This window comes from Rhinolophus hipposideros, assembly GCF_964194185.1.
Source record: "Rhinolophus hipposideros genome assembly, chromosome: 13".
NCBI classification, from domain to species: Eukaryota; Metazoa; Chordata; class Mammalia; order Chiroptera; family Rhinolophidae; genus Rhinolophus; species Rhinolophus hipposideros.
In genome coordinates, this window is record NC_138059.1 from 66,907,053 (window position 1) to 66,931,595 (window position 24,543).

A 24,543-nucleotide genomic window follows, 5' to 3' on the forward strand; every position below is an offset into this window, starting at 1 on the left:
ATAGATATCCAATTATTTTATCGCTCAGCTTAAAATCTTTCGGTGGCTCTCAGTCACCTGCAGGATAAATGCCAAACCTCTTGGCTCCCACCCGAGATGACCCATATCAGTGTCCTGCCTGAACTGCAGCCTTTTCATCCCAGACACACCATCTGCTTCCAAGCCCAGGAATGAGCTAACCACGGGATTCCTTGCCATTGTTCCCCAGATCGAGACTGCTTTCCCTAATGTTCTCCCCCTCGCTAACACTTACACTTAGTTGATGTTGCAAATCAGCTGAGTGTCCATTCCTTCCAGGAAACTTCGTTGATGCCCCACCTGAGTCAGTGCTTGTCCTCTGTGTTTCCATCACAGAACAGGGACACATCTAGCATTGTTGCTGTTTCTTTTCAGTGTCTGCCTCTCCTGTAGACTCGGGGTCCAGGAGACTGTCTTCCATCAAAGCTTCTACTCTACCACGACATGTGGCCAAGAGGAGGCATTCAGTAAACGTTGGCTGAATGAATGAGACCTCACAAAGGCCCTTTCAGTCGGTATGATTAGCCCTATTCAGCAAACGAGGGAACTGAGCAGGCCGCTGCCCTGTCCAAGATTCCGGCTGAAAGCATCACAACTAGGATTTGAACTGAATGTTCTGACTGCAATGGAAATGCTTTTCCCTCCGAAGAACCAGTCTATAAAATAACTGTGCTCTTCACAGCAGTTTGGATTTCATCAGGCTGCACACAAAGCCACGCCTGGCCAATTAATGTGCCTCCCATCTCAAATCCCATCTGAGAGACAAATCTTGAGATGGGCAGTCTGGCAGTCTACTCAAAATTTGGGTGTTTTTTTTTTTGGGGGGGGGGGCGCTAGACTTTTCTAAGAACTATCCAAAAGCAAACCTTACTACAAGTCTAAGGACTTGGCAACATATGAGGTTTAGCAAATGGAAGTGAGTTTCTTTGAAAATGAAGTCAGGCAGAAGGAAAATGAGACAAGAGCTAGAAAGAGAAATTAAAAATGGGGGACAACAATACTAAGGCCGTACACCCAACCATGCCTGAAGATCTCCGAGACCTCCCAGTCACGCAAGGCAGAAATCCCCACGTTCACAGGACCTAGTTCGAACCATGGCCCTTTAGCAATCTGCCTCAGCTGACCAGGAGCTTTGTGGTCATTAGCCAAGCAATATGCTTTCTCCATCTGTAAATATACAAATTTGACAAACTGTCTGTACCGGGCCTGATTTCAACTATTCTATTCCTTGAGATAATGTATTTTATTTTTTGTAACAAAGGTGGGAAAACAAAAGCATAAAATGTCTCCAATAAAGAAAAAGATGTAACTGGATGCATTCATTTTCAAACATCTTCGGTGTAACAGAGGGAGACCGTTACTTAATAATCCAGGTCATAATAATAATAATAATAATCTCTTTTTACCCCAGCCATCATAACGGGGTGGGGGAGGGAAAGCCTTTTTATGAGACCCCCCCCCCTTAGGTCTCTGAATGAGTTCAACTGGAGCGACCTCACCAGGAAAGAACAGACCGAAAAAACAGCCTGGGTACTATCTAATTATTACTTAATATCAAGTAGAAAATGAAAGGACTTTTTCAAAAATCCCTATAAATGACATGTTTCTTAAACTTCTTAATCTTTCATTCCCTGCCTTATTAAGAAGCTACTGATTCATTTGCAATCTGACAAGGAGAAAAGCCTCCTCTGATCTTTGCCTGCAAATGCCCTGAGACACACTCAGGTGTTATCATTTGCAAAGTAAGGTCACACGTGAAATCATACTTTTAACAGCCCAATGAGTAATGGTGAAGTTTGCCCTTTTGTGAGCAGAGGCTTTGAAGTTAAAACATGGCTGGGCAGCTTACCCATACTGCCCTGTTTTCTTTTCTACCGTTTGTAGTCTATATAGAATTCTCAAGCCTCTCCAAGAATCTGAAAAGAAAGTCCACTATGTCTATGAAACGGGAATGGCCTCAGGCACGATCCTCACGAGAAGTCATAAATAAAATTCTTGCTCCCTGTATGACAACCATGAAGTCAGATCTTGAAACCAGGAATTGACAACAAATGAAAAATATCAATCTCTTAGCGCCGGCTAATCTCCCTCTACAGAGGCTCCTGTGACAGGGGCTCCCGCGAAAGGTACTTTGCACTTGATGGAAATGCTCCCTCTTCTCTTTCGACATTCACATCACTTATTCCCGGTCTTCCTTTAGGTCTATTGTCAAAATCGTCACCGTGTCAGTGAGTCTCTGCTTCTAACTGCCTGCCAGCCCTAGAACCCGAGCTCAATAAGGGCAGAGGTTAATGTCTGATTTTTCATTGCTGTAGCACCAGATTTCTTTCGTTTAAAAGCAATAAATTGTTATATGTCAACTACACCACAATCACCACAATAAAAAAAATTCCAACGAGTAATACATTCACTAACCAAACTCTAGCAAAATTTCAATAACGTACTATAGATATCAAAATACAATAAACATTTAAATATAATACTCTCATGAATCTATTCATTATAGTACATTAAAAGCAAAATATCTTGCAAGTACAAAGTAGACAAGGTGTCCCTAACTCAGGTGACCAAATAGCTATTGCGATCCCCTGGACAGTATGATTTCTATTAGGTAAGCTCAGACTGACGAGAAAGGCAATGGCTATGTTATACATAAATAAAGTGACGCAACCGTAAGACGAATGCTACGTCCCTCTTACCTCCTAAGCGGTGCAGACAGCACGCTGAAAGCCAACAAGCCTGCCAATGGGTCCTCCACAGTTAGAAAGGGCGACGCTACAGACGGGCATGGGCTGGAACATTCCAGCGAGCCAAGGAGAGCTAAGGGTTTAGAACAAGTCAGCCAGAAGACTGTAGACAACTCTCTCCAAGACTGCGTAACGGGGAAAAATGGACTGCATGTCACCAACTGCAGGTTTCAGCAGGGCAGGCAAGAAAGGTGTCCGCTACCTGCTGGACAAGGGCCATCACTGCAAAGAGCAGAGGAGCCAGAGCGTGAGGCAGGGCGCCCACACAGAGGAGAGGGCCCCTCCCTTCCTCAGGAAGATGCAGTCATTTCCACCCCCACACACACCTGGGACGGAAGGGGCAGGCTGGGGCCCAAGCCTAAGATTGGGCAAGTTTTTCGTAGAGAAGAACCTGAGCAGTAATATTTAAATGAGTTATTCACAGTCTGAATAGGACTAAGTCTTAAATGGTCATTTTCCCACTGCCAAGCAAGACCCCAAAAAGTATCCGATTATGTACAGACTAAATAAATATCTTATTCTCACAACTGAGTTGTAATGTCAGTAAATAACAGAATGATTTTAGAAGCAACATCCCACCACTAGAAGAAATGGTGAATAATTATATGGCATGACAGAGGTATTCACTAACACTAGAATGGCCATCATATTGCAGTATAAATGTATCAAGTCAATGTCATACACCTTAAACTTACACAATGTTATATGTCATGTGTAATCAATTATATCTCAATTTTAAAAATTTTAAAGCATCAGCAAATATCTGATCACATGTGAGAAAATTTCTTAGGGCACAAAAGCAATGGGAAAAATCACAAAAAAATAATTAACAGATTAGACCATATAACATTTAAAACTGTAGTGCATTAAAAACAAATACAAAACTAAAAGCCAACTTTTTCAAAAGAAGGAAAATTAAACAAATAAAATAGACTTATTGTAATACCCTGAACACACAAACATTTGAAGATTGGTCAAGTAATGCAATAAAAATTAGCAAATTAAAGTAGACAAATCAAAAAGGACAAACAACTAATAAATATCTGTAAAACTGTTCAGCCTCACAAGTAATCAATAAAACCAAAATTTAAAAACATACCATTTTTTATCAAACAAGACAATGTGTTCAAACTCAGTGTGTGTTGTCAGAATGTAACAGAAAATACTGTAAGAAATTAATACAAACTTTAATATAATTGGGCAATACATTATTCTTTTTAACTCAATCTTCCCTTTATAGTAATCTATCTTTAAGAAAAATATCAGTGATATGAACAAAAATTTATATATAAAGATTGTTTACTGCAACACTATTTATATACTGTCAAAAAAAGGGAAACAACCTAGATAACCAAAACAAGTATATTTTGTTTGTATACTTACGAAGTATTCTTTGCTTATACCTCTTTATATACTTCTAAAGTATACCTTGGCCATATGGAACATTAATACACATCAAAAATATTTTTCAAAGAATATTTAAAGCTATGAAAAATGACCACTATATGAAGTGAAAAGAGGGCACAATGTTGCCTACACAAGATGAACAAATTATGATACAGTCATACAAAGGAACACTGATCAGCAATAAAAAAGGGCAAAACCCAGATACGAGCAACACGGATAAATCTCAAAAAATAAAAGCAAACAAACAAAACAAAAAAAACCACAACATAAAGTGAAAAAAGCCAGACACAAAAGAGTAAATACTGTATGAGTCTATTTGTATGAAGTTCAACAACAGGCCAAACTAGACTATGGTTCTAGAAGAACGGTTACTTCGGGGAGAGGTGTAACAAATGCAGTCAGGGACGAGGAGAGTCTCAGGGTGAATGGAAACATCCTGGGTTCTGACCTGGGTGGTGATCACATGAGGGTATACACACATATAAAGTCATCAAATAAAGTATAAATACACAGATAGAGAAATAAGATAGTAAAATAAAGTCATCAAGATGGACACTGAAGATGTGTGCATTTTATCGCTCATCCATAAAGCACTATAGAACTTGCCATAAAGGATAACTTCAATTTGGTTATATTTATGTGCAAAGTACAAAAAGAAGATAAAAGTACACCAAAATATTAAAGATGGTCAATTCTGGGACTGCAAATTATTTATATTCTCTTTTCAACTTTCTGCATTTTCTACATTTTCTACAATGAGTTAAATGACTTCTCTAAACGATCAGAAAAACAAAATAAACTTTTAAAAATATTCTGCCATGCTTGTAAAAGAAATTCCTGTTATGCAATGTGCAGAAAGACTTAGTAAATGCTTCCAACAAATTTCCTATAAATTATAAACGCTCATGTTTGCAATGTATTCGAATAAGTAAAGAAAGCCAATAATTAAGCTCAGCATCTGCTTGTGACGAAGTGAGCAAGACAGCTGGGGAGTCCGCATCCACTGCGGAGTGACTTTGAAACGTGGCCTACGACGATACAGGGCTCTCATAACCCAGTGAAAACTAGTTCTTGAAAACCAGTTATTTCTTTAGTTATTCCTTTAAATATTCCCTGTAAGCCTGATTTACCTAATTCCATGCAACTGCTCAAGGCGAATATTCATTACAATAAAAAATACTCTGAGTTTCAGAAACTTTTACAATATCCATAAAATAATAAATAAGAACACAAAACCAAAAAAGACATACAAACCTCTGATTGTACATGCCCCGGAAGTTGTAATTAGCTCTATAATTTGGGAAAGGCTTTGGATCTAATGGCCTGTAGATGGCAGGCTCTCCCCTTTTCATAGCCAGTCCATTCAGTTCCACAGTTGGAGTTATGCTACCTGTTTAAAAAAAACACATTAAAGGCACGCAAGTGAAATATTTCCATAAGAAATCGTGCAAGCTATGTTTATATTCTAGATAATTACTATGGAAGAAGGTGGAAGTAGGTGGCTCATCTGTATGATTTTCTAAGGGCGTGCATAAACAAGTTACATCAACAAGAAAATTGTTTCTAATGAAATCTAGTTAGGGTTTCTGCAACATTTTCTGTACATTAATGACCAAAAATTCAACTTTATAGTGATACAGCCAGGCAAACACAAGATTCATAGATCGATCAGTTTGGATATTAGAAAGAAAGTGGTAAGCTTCAATATTAATTCACCAAGCACACTTATTATTATTTAATCAATAAAAACATAATCATCCATGAATATTTTTATTTATATTTTGGTAACCAAGCAACTAAAATTAGCTATGAATACAAGGTCATCAGTAATTCTTGGATTTATCTAAGAAAAATAAATTCTACACTTTTTCTAACCAGTAACAAGACAAAGTAACCCAAATAACATTTTCTGTAGATAACTTTTACAAGATACATACTGAAGCATTCATGGATGAAGTCATATATCTAAGAGTAGTTTCAAACTAGCTCAGAGGAGAGGTAGATGAGAAACAAGACTGGCCCCCATGGGTGGGTAGTTAACCGTTGAATCTGGTAACGGGTACAGGGACATTTCACTATTGTATTCTCTCTACTTTTGTAAAAGTTTGAAAAATTCCATAATAAATAACACACAATGTAAAATTATTATGTCAAGTTACTTTTAAGAACCAAAAGAGGTTATTTAGTAAAACATGGACATATGTTCCATATAACAAATCACAAAAAAATGAATCTAAAGCTTTCGTACAAAGTAAAATGTATTTGCAATGTGGTCTGTACTATTTCATTTTAATTATGCCTTCTGTACCACACATGTAAGACTCCCTTCATCGCCTGCAAATTGGGTCCACTGACTGCAGCAGAGAAACTGGGAGAGGCATCAAGTGCTAGCAGAGGTTTGGAGAGCCTGACACGAATACATGACTAGCCTCCAGGGCACAAGCTATCCATCAAGAGTCAATAACCTGCTCATTTCATGTCCCGTTTCTAAAGAATCCATGTGACATCACTGAAGAGTGTAAGGGAACAGGAACTCAACTAACGAAGAAGGGAAAAATAAAGGAGGTGGAAGGACAAAAGAAGAGACAAAAAAGAAAAGGATGTGGATAAGAAAAACAACAAAGAAAAGTTGACATCCTAAATAGTAATTAGTCAAAATCCCTAATTTAATACACACACTTGGGCAGAGGGGGAGAAAGTCAAGCATAAAGGGATCGCTCATCTTGCTTGCTTACAGTATTCCACCAAAGGATAAGGAAACTGCACAAACCTTACCATACAGCTCCACGAATTACTGCCCATGTAAAGCTTCATGAGACCACCATTCATGAGACATCCAGATATGAACACTTCCATCACCCAGAAGGTTCCTTCACGCCTTTTTCAAGTCAAGACCTACCTCCCCAAGCCAACCCTTCTGACTTCTGTCATCACAGAGGAGCTCTGTCTATTGCTCAGAACTGAGGACCACTATGTCTGTCTTCTTTCACTCAACACACTGATTTTGTTGAGTATCAGTATTGCAAACGCTTTTAAGTCGCTGAATAATATTCCGCTGAATGAATAGACCACCTTATCTATTCTGCTGACTCATAAACATAGCATGGAGAAAAACAAACTATCACAAAGAGTGTGGTGTATGATTCCGACAAGCAGGCACGAGGAACCTAAGACGACAGAAAGCAGAACAGTGGTTCCCTTGGGGTTGTGTAGCCACCGGAAGGGACAGGGGGGAGGCTTCCGAGTGCTGTTGACGCCTGCGGTCCTGGTAAAGCGTTCACAGTGCAAAACATCGAGGGGCTATAACTGCAATTTATGCACTTGCTGGTACGTAGTATTATGCTCTATTTAAAAGTTTATGCCCCAAAGTCTACTCACTGTCTCAGCTCACTACAACATTCAATGGGAGAAGCTCTTATCTCCACTGGCCCTTCAGACTCTCTCCTGGTTCCCTCCTCCAGCACCTTGGCTGCTTTACCTCCTGTGTAATCCTCCAAGATGGACTTGACCTGCAATCAGCACACACTGCCCTTGCCTCACCCTTTACGCCCTGGAGGGCTTGTTCACTGGCATGGTGTCAACCAGTTCCCTTCCTACTGCCACGTCCAACGCCCGCAGAGTACAGGCATGTAGGACTCAATGCATGTGAGTTTTTCCTCTTCTTTCTTTACCCAGAAACTATGCCAGTGGTTTCCTAACTGATCATTGCTTAATATTTTCCACCTTCCATTCACATGTCAAATTGAACTTCCTAAAATGCTCTTTTGAACACATTACACACCAGCTCATAAATATGAATCCCCCAAACTACAGTTGAGTCCTTACTTAATAGGACTCATAGGTTCTGCAGCCTTAAGTGAAACGATGTAGAAGGAAACCAGTTTTCTACTGGCTAATTGATAGAGGCAAGAGTTAAGTCCCTACATCTAACGAAACGACGGTCAACAAGGCGATGTTCTTCGAGGACCTGCTGTATCGAGCAGGTTTCAGATCCTCACGCCGGCATTCCAGCCCCTCACAATCTGCTCCCACATCTCCAGGCTTATCCTTCACAGTCACTTACCTGCTCTAATTCAACACCACCTACAGTTTGTTTTTAACCAAACCCATCGTCCACATTCCAACTCCAAAGCCTTTCCTCACAGCATCCCTGAGTGGAACACTCTCCTTTCTACAACTGCCGACCCTCCACTCAAGGCCCGTATCTCAGCTCAATTACTTCAGTCCATTACTCACCATTACTTACAATAGCAACGGCTGTTATTATTCACTTGGTCCTTAATCGTTACCATTGAGTTACGTGTTTTATGTATACAACTGTCAAATTTTCTGTTTTATACCTCTTCGATATCTAAAAGTTAAGTTCATCACAAACAGAGGTAGTGGTGTGGTGCTAATGGCCAACCAGTAAGCTAAAGAGATTTGTTTAAAGTAAATAAGTAGGTAGCCTCTTACCAACTCCAAGCTGAATAGGTCTTTTTTCTTTACTGCAATAGTATATTGGCTTATGGAAGCTTACTTTAAAAATACTGGCATCAGTTAAACAGGACTAGCAATACTAAAGACGTGTCATTCTAGAAAGAGCAGCCTTGCAAGAGGAGACCCTTTCCACCTGGCACATGCGACAGGACAAAGAAGTAAGTGTCTGGCTGGATCGTGAGCATAAGCATGTGAACTATATAATCAAATAGATTATAGCGTCATTGTTGGCAGGCAAAATGTCTGTTTTCACTCCATCACAAACATACTTAAAGCAATATTGGTCAGAAGGTAACCACTTGAATTAACAAGTTAATGAATAAGTAAATGGATGGAGGGCTGGTACTAAACTTAGGGAACTATATTAATTTGATGCTGTAAATTCATATACTATGTCCAATACAGGTTTGCCTCTTCCCAACAGATCACTGCACACAGAATGGTGGTATTGTATGCAATCAGAGGAGCTTAAAATTAGAGGCTTAGTAGCTTACAATTAGAACATTCACACTTAGCATTATGTTACACACAGATGGGCTTTTTTGGATTCATGGGTTGCTTAATAAACTTCATATATATGTTCTAAACTGAATATCAACCATTTCTACACCAACAAACAGAATAAGAAGATGCTTAGGGCTAAATTTATAATGTTTTATTAAACTAAAAACAAGAATAACCATTTTAATAATTAAATTACATATTATATATTTAAAAAGAGAAACTGATCATTTCTATCCTAACTTTAGGGAAAAACTTCAGTTTTATTTTCTGTTCTTTGTATCCAAATTTCTTCTCACCAACATTTAAAAAGTCAGTAATACACCTTTGTAAGGTATCCACTAAAGCAGATTTCTGAAATAATTACAATTACCTTCGTTATTCTCTCACCTTGAGTTATCATTCAGCTGTCTTTCTGTGTGTGTGCTATTAATACCTGTTGACCACACAACTGGCTTGCTCTAAAGGAAAATACAGAGACCAGCATAAACAGGACACAGCAACATGACAGAAGAAAACGAGTGTGTGCCATACCTGGGTTACTATTAACATTACTTTTCGGTGGTTTCTGAACTGGTTTGGGAAGCGTCGATTCAGTCAGAGCTTTATTAGCAACAGTTTGTTGGGCCTTCTTTATACTGCTCCCTTCGGATTCCCATGTCTGCTCACCAAGACTCAGCTGCACTGAGAACATCTTGGAAAAACAGAAAGAGACAAATATTAAAGTTTTTCAGAAAATAAAATTTGCTGCCTGAGAGAAAAATAGATACACCATAGAATCAACATTTTAGAGCTCGAGGTATCCTTACAGATCACTGCAACAAAAATCTTATTCTACCCAGTGAAAGAACTTAAAGCGATTGTGCCAAATTCTGTTCTATGCTATCCAAAGGCTTAACGGCAGCAATCCATGTATATTTTGAGTAGAATAAATCAAGAAGAAACCACTTCCCGAAATAGAATTATATTGTTAATGTCATTCAAATAGTCCTCCAAAAAAGTAGAATAAGTATCAGAGTAAGAGCAACTGTAAGAGAAGCAAAAAGGCCCTGTCTCTGTAACACTTCACAAAATCTAATTCCTTAAACTTCATACTTGGCACAATCTAGTCAACGAGTCAGGCAACCTATCAAATATTATGCCACCAAGACATTCAATCCTCCACAACCAATGTTTAACCAGCCCCCAAATTCTGTCCATTTTAACATCGTCAGTATTTCTCAAATCTCTCTCTTCTTTGCCAGTGACACTGCATTGAAGCCAGTCGTTCATCATCTTGGGCTTAGATGTAATAATCTCCCAGCTGACTGATGCTAAAACTATCCTTCTAAAACCCAAATCCAATTGCACCACCCCAACCAACACCAGCTTAGAAACCTAATTGTTCCCGTTCCAGCACAACACAAAGCCTCCTCCGGCCCATCTGCATTTCATGCCCACCTTTCCTTCCCTTGCACATCCTAACCTTCCTTTCATGCCACATTTCCATAAGAGCCCAAACCTATTGTTCACCTTAAAAATTTAGGGTCAATTTAAAGGATACTCACACAACCCACTATTTTACTCTGCATATATCTTACTGCTTTCTAGGAATACAAAACATTAACCCAAAAATGCTTACTACTAATAAAGAAATACATGTTTCTTTGCAAGAAGGAGATCAGGTAGAAAATACCATAAACAAGTGATTAAAGTTAATATCATCAATAATCATACAAAGTGACATCGTGCACCTCCTGATATGATCCAGTGAGGAGTTGTAATATTCTTGGCCAAAAATGTTTCACCTGAATCTAATCATAGGGAAACAATCACATAGCTCTACATTATGGTATATTCTATAAGACAACTAGCCAAACACTTCAAAAAATGACAATATCATGAAAGGAAAAAACAAAATTGTGGCAAATAAATTAATGATCAGTAAATCTGAAAGATATATGAGAATCCATGGTACTACCCTTCCAATTTTTCCTGTAGGTTTTCAAGTCTTCAAAATACAGAGTTGGAAAATATTTACAATCATTTGAAAGTCAGAATATGTACCATATTTTGCCATGTATAATGTGCACTTTTTTGCCCAAATTTGTGAGGGAAACATAAGGGTGCACATTATACATGGGTAGTAGTAACTCCATATCTATATAAATGTTTCTAATTCTTTTATTTATGCTTATGAGTTAAAAGTATAACTCTAGAAATCAATAACAATATCTGTATGCAAAATAATACCCTAGAATACAATCATCAGTTTTGTTGAATTTACCACAAACTTGCAATGACAAAGAGTTCTTGGCCTTTTATGATGTGTAAATATCACTAAGTTGTTACCAGTACCTAAAATTTCTTGTACCTTGTATCTGTTCTTGTGTTTTGTAATTGTTACATAAAATTCCTTGTACCATGATATAGTTTTAAAAAGTAAATAAATGCTAAAATTTTTTTATAATACAAAAAACAAGTACCTAAATATAAACAAATAAAAATCTGAATTAAAAAATTTAAACAAAAGACTTTTCCCTGAAAGTCTGGGCCAAAAACGTGGGTGCGCATTATACACAGCAAAACATGTTATATTTCTGTTAAAACTGATTGATTTTTCTGTTTTTCTGATTCAGTTTAAAATATATAGCTAAAACACATCTTTAATACATTTACCTAATTTTAAAACAATTTTTCAACGACTAGCCGTTTTATTTCTTCAAATTATAGTATTTACCAAAGACCTCTGCCACAAAGCACATCATATCCTCCATTGCCCAAATCAGCTCACACTCCAGAATGTCCCATCCATTATTCTTCCATTAATTCAGGTTCAAAACCTCAATAGCTTCTTCGTTTATCCTTGCCTTCCTAAGATTTATTTAACAGCATCTCAAAACTGTTCCTGGCAATTTCTATTGTTAACACCAAGTCTAAAGCCTTATAAACTCAGACTCGGAATACTTCATTTACTTCCTGCCTCTAGTTTTCCCTGCCCCCTCATCTTCTAGATGTCAGCATTTTCCAAGTCTCACAGGCCAGACACCGAGGAGTGGTCTTCCTTGTCTCTTCCATTTCTCTCTCCAGTCTCTCCCGCAGCCAATTATCAAACTATGTTTTATCAAAAAATGTTTTTCAGATCTGGCCTCCTCTCTTTATACTCTGTGCCAATGTCTTAGTGAAAAATATCGATATCTCCCCCAGAAACTACTAAAAGACCATCCTAACATCATTCTCTCAACATAATATATTTTCCCGTCATGACTTCCTTACCACCATCACGATGAACATTCTATAAAACATAAATGTTCCCAAATCAATCCTCTGCTTTCTGGAAACCTCCTTAAGAATTCTACTACATTGTACATCTAAAACAAATACAATATTATATGTCAATTATATCTCAATTAAACTGGAGGGGGGGAAAGAATCCCACTACAATAAAAATTTAATAATTTCAAGTAGGAATCCTACACACTACATATTTATAAGTTTAAGTCATAGCTCCACCATTTACTATGTGCGAGGTTGGCAAAGTTATTTATTCTTTCTCTCTGTTTTCTTATTTATTTAGTGAAATGAGGCTAGTAAGAACATACAAGATAGATGTGAAAATTAAAACATAATGGTGTAAATAAAATAACCCCATCTGAAAGGCAGAGTGTGTTAAACTGCAAAATCCAACTACTGCTACCTGTAGGTAATACACTTCAAATATAAAAACACATATAGTTTAAAAGTAATGGGATAGAAAAAATATATCATTCTAACATAAAGCTATGAAAAGTCAGAACGGATGTATTAAAATCAGACAAAGTAGATTTCAGAGCAAAGACTACTACCAATGATAACAAAGGTCATTTCACAAGGCTAGTAAAGGGGCCAATTAATCAAGAAGACATAACAATACTAAACATTTAGGCTACTAATACACAGCTTCAAAATCTATGAAGCAAAAACTAATAGAACTGTAAAGAGAAATAGAAAAGCAACAATTACAGTAAGAGATTCAGTACCCCACTCTCAAAAACTGATACAACAATTACCAAGCAGGCAATCACAAAGGGTATGGACTTGAACAACACTCAACCAATATAACCTGGTTGACAGCTTTAGAACACTCCACCCAAACAGAACAGAATATACATTAGCTCTTAATTTCTCATAAAAACATTTACCAATTTCTAGCACTAAATGGCTATTCTAAAAAATAAATCTTAAATAAGTTAACTTCAGCTTCCATCTTAACAAACTGAAACAAAGAGCAAATTAAATCTGAAGTTAACAGAAAAAAAGAAAATAACAGAGATAAAAACAAACATTAACAGAAAAACAATAGAGAAAAAAATCAATAAAACCAAAAGCTGGTTTTTTGCAAAGATCGACACAATTGGTAAGCCTCTAGCCAGACTAATCATGAAAAAAAGAGGAGACACAAATGACCAGTATCATGAAGGAGAGAGGTGTCATCACTACAGGTTCTTAAAGTATTAAAAAGATAACAAGGGAATATTTTTGAACAACTTTATGCCAATAAACTGAACAACGTAAGCTCCCTGAAAGACAAATTACTAAAGCTCATTCAAGAAGAAATGCATAACCCAAATAGCCCTACATATGTTAAAGAAACTGAATATGTAGTTAAAACTCTTTCCACAAAGAAAACTCCACGCCCAGTTTCAATAATAAATTCTACCAAATATAAAAGGAAGAAACAATACCAATTTTCATAAACTCTTCCCAAAAACTGAAGGAGCACTCCCCAACTTATTCTATGAAGCCAGCATCGCCTTCATACCAAAAACAGAGTATGATACTACTAAGGAAAGTAAAATAATACAAAACTACAAACCAATATCTCTCCTAAAGATAAACATAAAAATCCTTAATAAAATATTAACAAATGGGATCCATCAATACAGAAATAAGATAATATATTTTAACCGAGTTTTATCTTAGGAATGCAAGGGTTGTTTCTACATTTGAGAATCAATCAATTTACAACAATATCAAAAAAATTAAAAACAGAAAATCCATATGATCATCTCAATCAATGTAGAAGAACCATGACAAAAATCACCATCTATTCAAGTTAAAAACTCTCAGTAAACTAAAGTAGAGAAGAATTTCCTCAATCTGTTAAAAGGCATCTACAAAAAAAGCTACATCCACCACCAACAATTAACTGTAAAAACTAAAATGATTGCCCGTAAAATCAGGAACAAGTTAGATATCTGCTCTCACCAGGTCTATTCAATATTACACTGTATGTTCTAGCCAATGCAATCAGGCAAGAGAAATAAATAAAAGATATTCAGATTGCAAAGAAAGATTTAAAATTGTCTTTATTAACAAATGGCATGTAGAATACCCAACAGAATCTTTTTTAGAAAGCTACTAGAACTCATATGAGTTTAGCAAGTTACAAGATACTACATAAATATATAAAAATCAATGTTTTTATAGACCAGCAACGATTAATAAAAACAATTCGAACTTGAAATTTAAAAAAAATACCATTTTCAATAGCATCAAAAATACGAAATACTTACATAAACCTAAAGATGTGAAACACCTGTTCACTGAGAACTACAAAATATTGTTGAAATTAAAGAATATATCAATAAATGAGAGATATACGTTGTTAATGGGTTGGAAGCTTTGGTTTTTTTCTAACCTGTTAATTTTCCCCAAATTGAGCTATAAATTCATGGCAGTTTTATTCAAAATTCCAGCAGGGTGTTGCATAAAATGCACAAGCTGACTTTAAAATTCATATTAAAATGCAAAGAATGTAGACTAGCCAAAACAATTCTGAAAAAGTACAGAATTAGAGGGCTAATACTACCAGATTTCAAAACTTATAAAGCTACAATAATCAAACCAGTATAGCATTTGCATAAAGACAGGAACATAGATGAATAGAACAAACTCCAGAAATAAACACACACATATATAGACAGCTGATTTTTGACAAAGGGGCCAAAGCAATGCAGTGGAGAAAGAACAGTCTCTTCAACAATTAGACATCCACATGCTAAAGATAAATGAACCTTGGTCCGTATCACACATCCCATACAAAACTTAATTCAAAATGGCAATTAGACCTATATGTAAGACCTAGTTGTAAAACCTACAACTATAAAATATCTAGAAGATAACATAGAAGAAAATCGTATGATCTCTGATGGGGCAAAGATTTCCTAGATATGATACCAAAAGCACAATCTATAAGAGGACAAACAGATAGGTTGGAATTCATCAAAATTAACTACCGCTCTTCAAAAAACAGTTTAAAAAAAAAGCCACAAACTAGGAGGAAATATTTGCCAAGCATGTATCTAATGAAGGACTTATAACCAGAATACACAGAGTGACATCACAGAAGATGGCAGAGCAGTAAGCTCCAGGGCAAGCACAGTGCCTGTCTCATAGTAAATACTCAATAGATATTTTACCGAGGATTTTTTTTTAAACCTATACACTACTAACAAGCAGTGATAAAATTATCTGGATACCTCCATCATCAACATAATTGCTAAGAATTTACAAATCATCATTCCATTATACCGCACTAGAACAGGTATTGTATTTCTCAAATTACAGATGAGAAAACTGAAACACTAAATTTGGGGGGAGGGGAAGGAAAAGGAGAGGAGCTGGAGGAATGGTCTAGAATGGTGAGAGGGGTTGGAAACTAGTACAGAAATAGCGGGGTTGGCCTCTACAGGCAGTTCATCCATAATTCTGAAGGGAAGGCAGAATTCAGATTTTAGGTTGGGATTTTGCCAAGCAGGCACTAACCAAAATGGACAAGAGAGGTGAGGGTACGTACGAGGCACGTGGAACTGAAGCTGGATAAGGAACCATGTGACGACTGAGGGAAGTGAGGACTTGTAAAACGGTACAATCAAGGGATTTGTGGTCTGGAAGGACTACTGAAGTCAAACTACTAAAGAGAATGAACTAGATAATTAGGAGGTATCAGAGAGAGATGAATGCTTGACGTCATTAAAATTATGGAGGGTCTTGCAGTTACTGGTAATGATTAGGTCAAGAATGTGATACAGGAATGAGTGGCTGAGGAGAGTGGAAGATAAGGTAATGGGACAAGTGCAAGAAACTGAAAGGTAAGCATGTTGGAACGATCATCTATTTGGACAGTAAAATCACCAAAAATTGAAGCAGGATGGGTGTTAGAGAAGGCGAAAGTGAGCCATGAAAAATGTGATGGCATTATGCTAAGTGAAATAAGTCAGACGGAGAAATACAAATACCATAGGATCTCATTTATATGTGGAATCTAAAGAATAGAATAAATGAACAACCTAATCAGAAACAGTCTCAGAGACATAGAGAAAAAACTGAGGGTTGCCAAATGGGAGGGGGGTGGGGATGAGGGAGAAGGTGAGGGGATTAGAAAGTACAATTAGTAACCACAAAACTCACAGGGATACGAAAGACAGTTTGGGGAATATAATCAACAATGTAAAGATTTTGTAGGGTATCCGATGGGCACTTGTCTCATTAGGGAGACCACATCATGGACGGTGTAGATGCCTGATCACTGCATTGTACTCCTGAAGCTGAAGCTGAACAATAATATACGTCAACTATAATTTAATATATATAGTCACAAGATGTGGAGTACAGCATAGGAAATAGAGTCAGTGGAACCGTAACAGCTGTATACGATGTCAGAGGGGTAGTAGATTAGAGGAGGAGGTTATCACTTTGTGAGGGGTGTAAACGTCTATTACAGTGTTTTGTACACCTGAAACTAATAAAAAAATGCAAATCAAAAAACAACAACAAAGAAATGTGATGGAATCAGCCAGAGGTTGATGACTGCCATGAGGAGACACAGGGGGTCAGTCTGTTAACATCAAGTTCAAAGTGCTGGGGCCGTGTCTCTGGGAAGAAGCCTTGGTCTTGGCAATCATATATCCTCACACTACAGGACCATCAGGACACACCTGAGAAAGCTGTAGGTGCTGCTGGAGGCCCTAAGGAGGATCAGGGAAGTTTACAGAGGTTTGGAGGGTGTGATACATGAGCTGAGTGTTCAGAAATGAGAAAGAGCAAAGGGACTTTCCAGGCACAGAGACACTAGCACACAGGCAAAGGCGGGGCGATGGGAGAAACACACGGACCATTCTAAGAAATCAAACAGTTCAACAAGATTAAGGCAGAAAGAGAATGAGTACAAAATGGGTATGAATTACTGTGTGTGAAAGAGTCAGGATACATGACCAGACAGGTGAACCATAACCTTTTTCTCTGCACAAAAGATATGTACAAATGAACTGCTGCCCAGAAATCCTTCATAAAAGCCTTGAACAGGAAACAAAATGGACAGATTTTAATTTCATTTTATTTTCCTTCTTTGAAGGAAATGCTAGAGAACAATGAAATAATACAATAGCTATTTGCTTTACAAAGATTACCCAACTTTTACAGAATCAACAGCTTCCATATTATAGACAAAAATCAATGTTCGGCATCCTCTCCAATATTCAAGTTAAAATGTCCCAAGAAAATGATGAATAGATCTCAAACATAAATGCATCAGTTACAGATTTCTTTATAACATGTATATATGTAAACATATACGTATCAGGCTATACAGAAACTGCCTTTTCATTTGAAAGAAGAATACAAGTGAATGCATAGATAATAGCAGTACTGCCTATACAACTTTTGTAAGTGATGAATCTCAGAATTAAACCATGGAAAAGATGTCTGACTAGATAACCACCGCTGTACTTGTTCTGCCTCCATTATGACCAGGGCAGTCGTGATTTAATGGAAAGAGCACTGTAGCAGGGAGCCAAAGAACATATTCAAGTGTTGGCCCAGGCACTTAGGAACTATGAAGCAAGTCACTTAACTTTTCTGTGCCTGAGTTTCTTAATTTACAAAATGGAAATCAAAAATCCGTATTTCCTGGTATTGCTACGGTTTCTGTAAAGTACTGTATCTGAAGGAGCTTTGTAAAACATAATGAGCTACCAAGTTGTATAGAGATTTCGAAATATTTTTAATATAGATCTAAGAGCCTTCAGGCCATCGGCTGCTCCCTCCCCCAAAACGAAGCACAATTAAAACCTGATATGCTAAATCTGATAGGCTTTGATAAGCATGTCTCACCACCTCTCTTCATAACCTTACCTTCGAATGAGCAGGCCCTCTTTCTTTCAGAAGTTTATACTGGGGTTGGACTCTATTGAAACGGGCTAACTCATTTACCAGACACATTGCAGTTTTCTCTTTGGGGTTTGCCATTTTATCTTGGAGAGAAGCTGTAAATAAAAAGGCTGTAAAGTTTTTGTCATTCTTGACTTTACAAAATGGAAGAAAAGCTAATTTTGACGTTTTTTAGATTGAAGTCAGATTGTACATTTAGATTAAATTATCTTCATGAATTTTATACAAAAAATTCAAATAATCTAATGGATTCCATTACATGCAACAGAAATATGTACCACATTTTAAACAATAAATTAAGGTAACTTTTTTCCTAAGTACTTAAGTTGCTCTCTATACATATATATATATATAACAGCATGCTTAAAGATTTTAAAATAATATAGGATTATAATAATTTTTAACTTATTTTGTAACTTGCCTTTCCTCTCAAAAACTTTTAGCATAAACACGTAATTCTGTTATTGCTATAAAACTCAATTTTGTCTACCTTTTCTATCATTTGATCTTACTTTTCCTTCTCATTTTGAAGCAGCATATTAATTGAAAAAGCTCTAGAGGTGGGAATGAAGTCCTAAATTTAAGTACTAGCTCTTTCAACTACTATGTTGTAGTAACTTCTTTTTTTGTTTTTTTAAACAAAATTTTGAAGTAGAAAAAATAATTTAACAAATGCCCATGTCCGTAGCATCATTACCTTCCAGTTCCAATCCCTTTATCTATTCCAGAAACACCACTATATGAACTTAGAATATATCCCCTTGGAATATTTTAAAATACATTTACATGCATTTTTTACACGTATATCCATGAAGAAATATAATCTTGCTATATGTGGGTTTATAGTCACATAAAGAGTATATAATAAAAATATTTCACAACTTTCCTCACTCTTCATTACGTGTTTGCGATTGTAACTTACATTCAGTGCATTACTTTTAATTGCTGTATAATTTGCATCACAATATCATGTCCATTTCTTAATCCGCTCCCCTACTTTTATTTATTTATTTATTTATTTTGTTTATTTTTTTTTTTTTTAGGTTGTTCCAGTTCTTTACTCTTCCAAGTAAAACACACTGCCAATGACTGGACCCCGTTACCTTCCCTGGGTAGCATGAGAAGTACCACTTCCCATCAATATTGAAAACATCCAGTATGGTCAAGTATTTTAATTTTTGATAATCTGATGCTTGACACATTGATATATACCACTATTGTTTTTTGTTTTCCACACTATTAATTTAATTTTAATTTCCTGGATATTATTTAACTTTCTCAGATTACAAGTGAGGCTAATCATCTTCTCATGTACTATTGATTATTTGCATTTTCTCTTCTGGGAATTGCTTCTGTCCTTTTTCCTACTGATTATTTTATGTATCATATTTATCGATTTTTTCTTTTATGGTCTGTGCTTCTTAGGCCTTACTTAAAAAATCCTTTCCTAACCTGCAAGACCTTAATAATTTTTACTTAAGTTTATTAAGACTTCTATTCTTTATCTGTAAAATAAGGGTAGTAAATCTACCCTAGTTAACTCACAGGTTGTTATGAGGTTAAGATTTTTAAATATCTGATTTTCTAAATCCTACCGCAATTTTTATTACAGCTTCAGAATATTTTCCTAATACTGTATGAAATTGTTTTATCCTATATTTTTCCTTCTTCTCATTTATAGACACTTTTAACTGCTTTTCAGTTTTTCTTTCATCTCCTATTAATCAGTGCTAAAACATGCAAGTCGATTACTTCCTGCTCAATTAAACTGTGTATAGAGAATACACTAAGTGGAAATAGCTAGATTTAGGAACTTCATTTACAAACTTTCTATGGCAAGGATTAATGTAGAAAATGGTAGTCTTTTAACTTTTTTAATACTCTTTACAGGACCAATAATTTGGTACAATGATTTGATCGCAAGCATTATGATTAAGAAATTATTTTAAGAAAACTATATAAACACCTAATAGGGCATAAGTAAAAGGAAAGAGAATCTGAGCAAACAACTGTAGGACCAATACAGAGGACAGTTGATTCTATAATTAAGCCATTCTAAGTGGCTTGCAAACTGGAAAAAAAACAAAACTAGTAATCATTACTTTTTGGAACACTACAAAAAAGAGAACTGTACATCAAGAGTTTTGAAGAAAACTGCATTTTACTTATTCCATTGTGTATCATTCAAATAAATATTTTATAAATTGTGCCAGAAACTCAGTCACTATATATAAAACACAAGGTGACCTGGGGCTAAAATCAATTTTGGCCCTTGCACACCATGCCATTAAATACTCAAGTACAATAGATAACACAGCTACCTGAGTATCAAAAAGCAAAAGAAGAATGACAATTTGCTAAAAATAAGAATATTTGGTAAAAAGTCTGGTAAAAAAAAATCAGCCAATTTTGCATAACTCTGAAATAGCACTTATAGTTTGTCCAATTTTCATACCCTCAGTAAGGCTGTATATTCATGCTACGTTGTAAAAACTACTAGGCACGTTGCAAGCGTAATGTGATAAATTTATAGTACAAAAAATTTTAACAGCATAGCCTTTAAATATATTTTAAAAAGCACTAACAAATAACATGATGTTAAACTTATATTCAATTAATTTTGACCTTCTGCTTCATAAAAATAACATGAATCCAATAAACCATTTCAATGTATGACTGAAGTTTTGGCATGAATGACGTGAAAAACACATGTACGATCTCACCTTGATCAAGCTTTACAGCTAAAATCCAAATGTTTAAAGTGGGTACATTTAAAAATAATTAGTCCTAAAATTTAAAAATAATTTTTAAAACATTTAAAAATAATTAGTCCCGAAATTATTTGTTTCACAAAACGATTAAAATTTTAAATAGCTGGTCCTCTAATCAGAAATCTTATTTATATTAACTACTTAACAGAGCTCAGTGATAAGAGCAATAATTTAAAAATTAAACCAAAATTTTGATAAAAGCATATACAAACTGGTCTATAAAAATTGAGATTGATAAACTTGATTTACATAACTTTTTAGAAACATCAACAGTACAAAAAAATGAGCAATACATACGCTGTTGCACAGATGTACATCTTCAAGAGACCTAAGAATGTCCTCAATGAAGATATTTTGAAATAGGTTTCAAGTCAATTTGGTGACTGGAATAGACGCCTACTTAGAAGTAAGTAAAATTAATGATAACGGATTTCACAAACCGAGACTTTGCTTTTGAGAGAGCAAATGCCATATGATGGTTAAGACCTCGTTTTGGATATCACTGCCACTTATTGACATGGTTTTATAAACTTATTTGCATATTTTTCTAAGCTAAAATGTTCTGAGTTAAAATAGTCTGTTAAGTTGATTTTGTCCATACAAACATACTTCTTTAGTATTCTGTATAAAACATGTATTTACTATTTTGTCCACTGACTTATAACATCGTAAGTTTGTTTCTACTGAAAAATTCCCATGTGTGATATAAATTACGGTTAAGATTTCTCATTTTCTACTTTTGTTGATATGAAATTTGTTTACATGCAACTCTCCATAACTTTAATAAGTAACAGTGGTAAATAGCTATTTATAATACCTATAGTATCTGCATACTCAACAAAACATAGATATGCTCTATTTTTTTTGTGTATTTTTTAAGATACACTCTATTCTTGTATCTTTATAAAACGTCCTGCACTCTTCAAACCATACCAAAATAAGGTAGCTTACAGTTTTCAAAATAAAGTAGCTTTCAGGTTTCCAAAGAAGCTCACAGTCTAGTACAAGAAAAAACACAAACAATAAACAAATACATAAACTACAATATGGTAAGTGCCATAATAAGACTGTTATAAGACGTGTTAGGTGAAGGGAGGGTAAAAAGGTAGGTTTCCAGAGGTGGTAATTCGATTAGTTAAGGAAAGTAGGAATTCATCAAGTTAGCAAGGGAGGAAGAGAGACAGCCCAAGTCGGTCCAGAGCACACATGCAGGAGAAAGCAAATAAAACACATCACTTCCGGCAAACGCAAGTAGATTATTAGCAGATGATAGAATGCATAGGAAAAACGCATAGCAGAAAACACGGTGACCAAACATCAAAAGGTTCCTAAGCTAGAACTGAGAGTAGCAGCATTTTTAAAGTAGTTAAATGGCAGCCAGAGCTGTTGCCAGCGAAGCCACCTTCAACCTCACCTGCCAAGGCAAGTCTCTCCACAGAAGAATCCACTTCCATCCCTGGTCCCAGAAATGACTTGGACACAGTTTATGTCTCTTTGCTGACTTCCCTTTCCCTAGTCCCTTAGAAGGGACTCATCCTAATTCCCAAGTAAAATAAAAAGAAAGAAAACCGAGTCAAAAGAGCAAAGGAATTTACCCTCCACGGGCTCTTGCCCTCCGGGAACAATGCGACTACCTGTCTGTCCATACCTGTAACTAAAACAAACCTTGTCACTTCAAATTAGACTATCACATAAGGTTGTCCATGCAAAGCCAGTAACCCAAGGTCAAACTGCTCTATTCTAATTGCCTATCAATTAGGAAAATTTAAACTTAAGTTCCTATCTCATATAAACACAAAAAATTAATTCACATTAAAATGCAAAATATAAAAATATGACAAAGTACAAGAAAACCTGGCTAAATATTTGTCATAATCCTGAAAGCTTTTCCAAATAAGAAGAGAAACTTAAAAGCCATACTGGGATAAACTGACAGATTTAACAACGCAAAAATGTAAAATTTCTGTAGCGCAAAACACACCATAAATCACGCTAAAAAAAGTCTACAAACTGGAGGAGAAATACTCGCAAATGTGAAGAAAAACTGTTCACTTCCAAAATATACGAAGATGATATAAATCAATTTTTCAAACCCAATAGGAAAAAAAGGCAAATGTATGCACAATCAACTCACAATATAATTTACTGAGTAAACACATCTGTTCAAAAAATCGAATGTTTAAATGAATAAAAATTTGAATTCCAGTGAGATATAATTTACCCTACGAGACCGACAAAGATGAAAAAAATGTAAGTATCGGCAAGGATATGGGAACATGGGTGCAAACTCTGTTGATGCAAACATAACTTAGTACCAACTTTTGGTGAGCAATCTGGAAATACTGATTAAAAGTTTCAATTACATCTCTCTTTAAAACAGCAATTCTCCAACTAAGTATTCGTAGTACAGGAAGCCTCACGTAAGCTACGTATGTACAATGACAACCTGCAACAGAAAGACTGCGAGGGCGAAACTATAAAACAAGCTCTGTATTTATCCATCAATAACTGATTAGTTAAATAAACCACAATGGCCTGGGCAGCTCTGAAAAGAGAATGAGGGACAGGGCTTCTGTGATAACATGGGAAAACATTAGCAATTATTGAGTGAAAAACAATTCCAAGAGCTTACTGTCTGAGCTTATTTTCTTTAAATCAAACGTGTGTATGCGCATGTGCACACACGTGCGTGCGTGTGTGTGAGTGTGTGTGTTAAAGAAGTGGGACTTGGCTTGGGGGAGGTCCTCACTTTATACTTTGAAGTATGGCATTTACTTTTTTACAATGAATATGTATAACTTTTATATTTTAAACAATTATTTTACAAAGCCATACCAAAAGCAGGGAATGGGTCATAGTGTAAAAGTCTTAGACTCTAATCGCTATTGTCTTTTCTGAAGTTTTCACAGTACCATCAATTTTCTGAAAAACAGGAAGAGGCGCGAGGACCTGATTCAAAGCAGGCCATGAGTCAGTAATAAAGTAGTCACGGGGACATAAAGTACAGCACAGGGAATATAGTCAATCATATTGGAATAACTATGTATGGTGCCAGGTGGGTACTAGATTTATTGGGGTGATCACTTCATAAGTTATACAAATGTCTAATCACTATGCTGTACATCTAAAACTAATATAATGTTGTATGTCAACAGTAATTGAAAAAAAGAAAGCAGGTCATGAGTGACATGCCTACCATCTCTGACTTTTCAAATGAAGCCACCTTAGGATTTCAACACTGCAGAAACATACCATAGCCTTACCGACGTCTGGTATGGTCAGTCATTGTAATAGTGTGTAAGGTATTAAAACCATTGTGGTTTTAATTTGCATTTCCCTAATGACTAATGATGTTGAGCAGCTTTCCATTTGTTTTTATGCTATCTGTATATATTCTGTAGTGAAATGTCTATCTGAATATTTTACCCATT

General features: G+C 36.0%; 1 protein-coding gene across 50 annotated transcripts in view; it reads right to left on the bottom strand.

Moving 5' to 3' along the window:
- Nucleotides 1-24,543, bottom strand: part of STAU2 (staufen double-stranded RNA binding protein 2) — a 229,465-nt gene that overhangs the window by 188,650 nt on the left and 16,272 nt on the right. For 14 of the 50 annotated variants that reach the window (XM_081070412.1, XM_081070401.1, XM_081070425.1 and 11 more), the window contains 4 exons: nucleotides 22,527-22,648; nucleotides 18,306-18,436; nucleotides 9,687-9,846; nucleotides 5,427-5,562 (listed from right to left, as the gene is read on the bottom strand). In XM_081070412.1, coding sequence (XP_080926538.1) covers nucleotides 5,427-5,562; nucleotides 9,687-9,846; nucleotides 18,306-18,436; nucleotides 22,527-22,566 — 467 coding nt within the window. In that variant the 5' untranslated portion in view covers nucleotides 22,567-22,648. Of the gene's footprint in view, nucleotides 1-253; nucleotides 465-5,426; nucleotides 5,563-9,686; nucleotides 9,847-18,305; nucleotides 18,437-21,409; nucleotides 21,509-22,063; nucleotides 22,111-22,526; nucleotides 22,649-24,543 lie in introns of those variants that run through there. The other 36 variants (XM_081070409.1, XM_081070410.1, XM_081070398.1 and 33 more) reach the window with 8 other exon arrangements.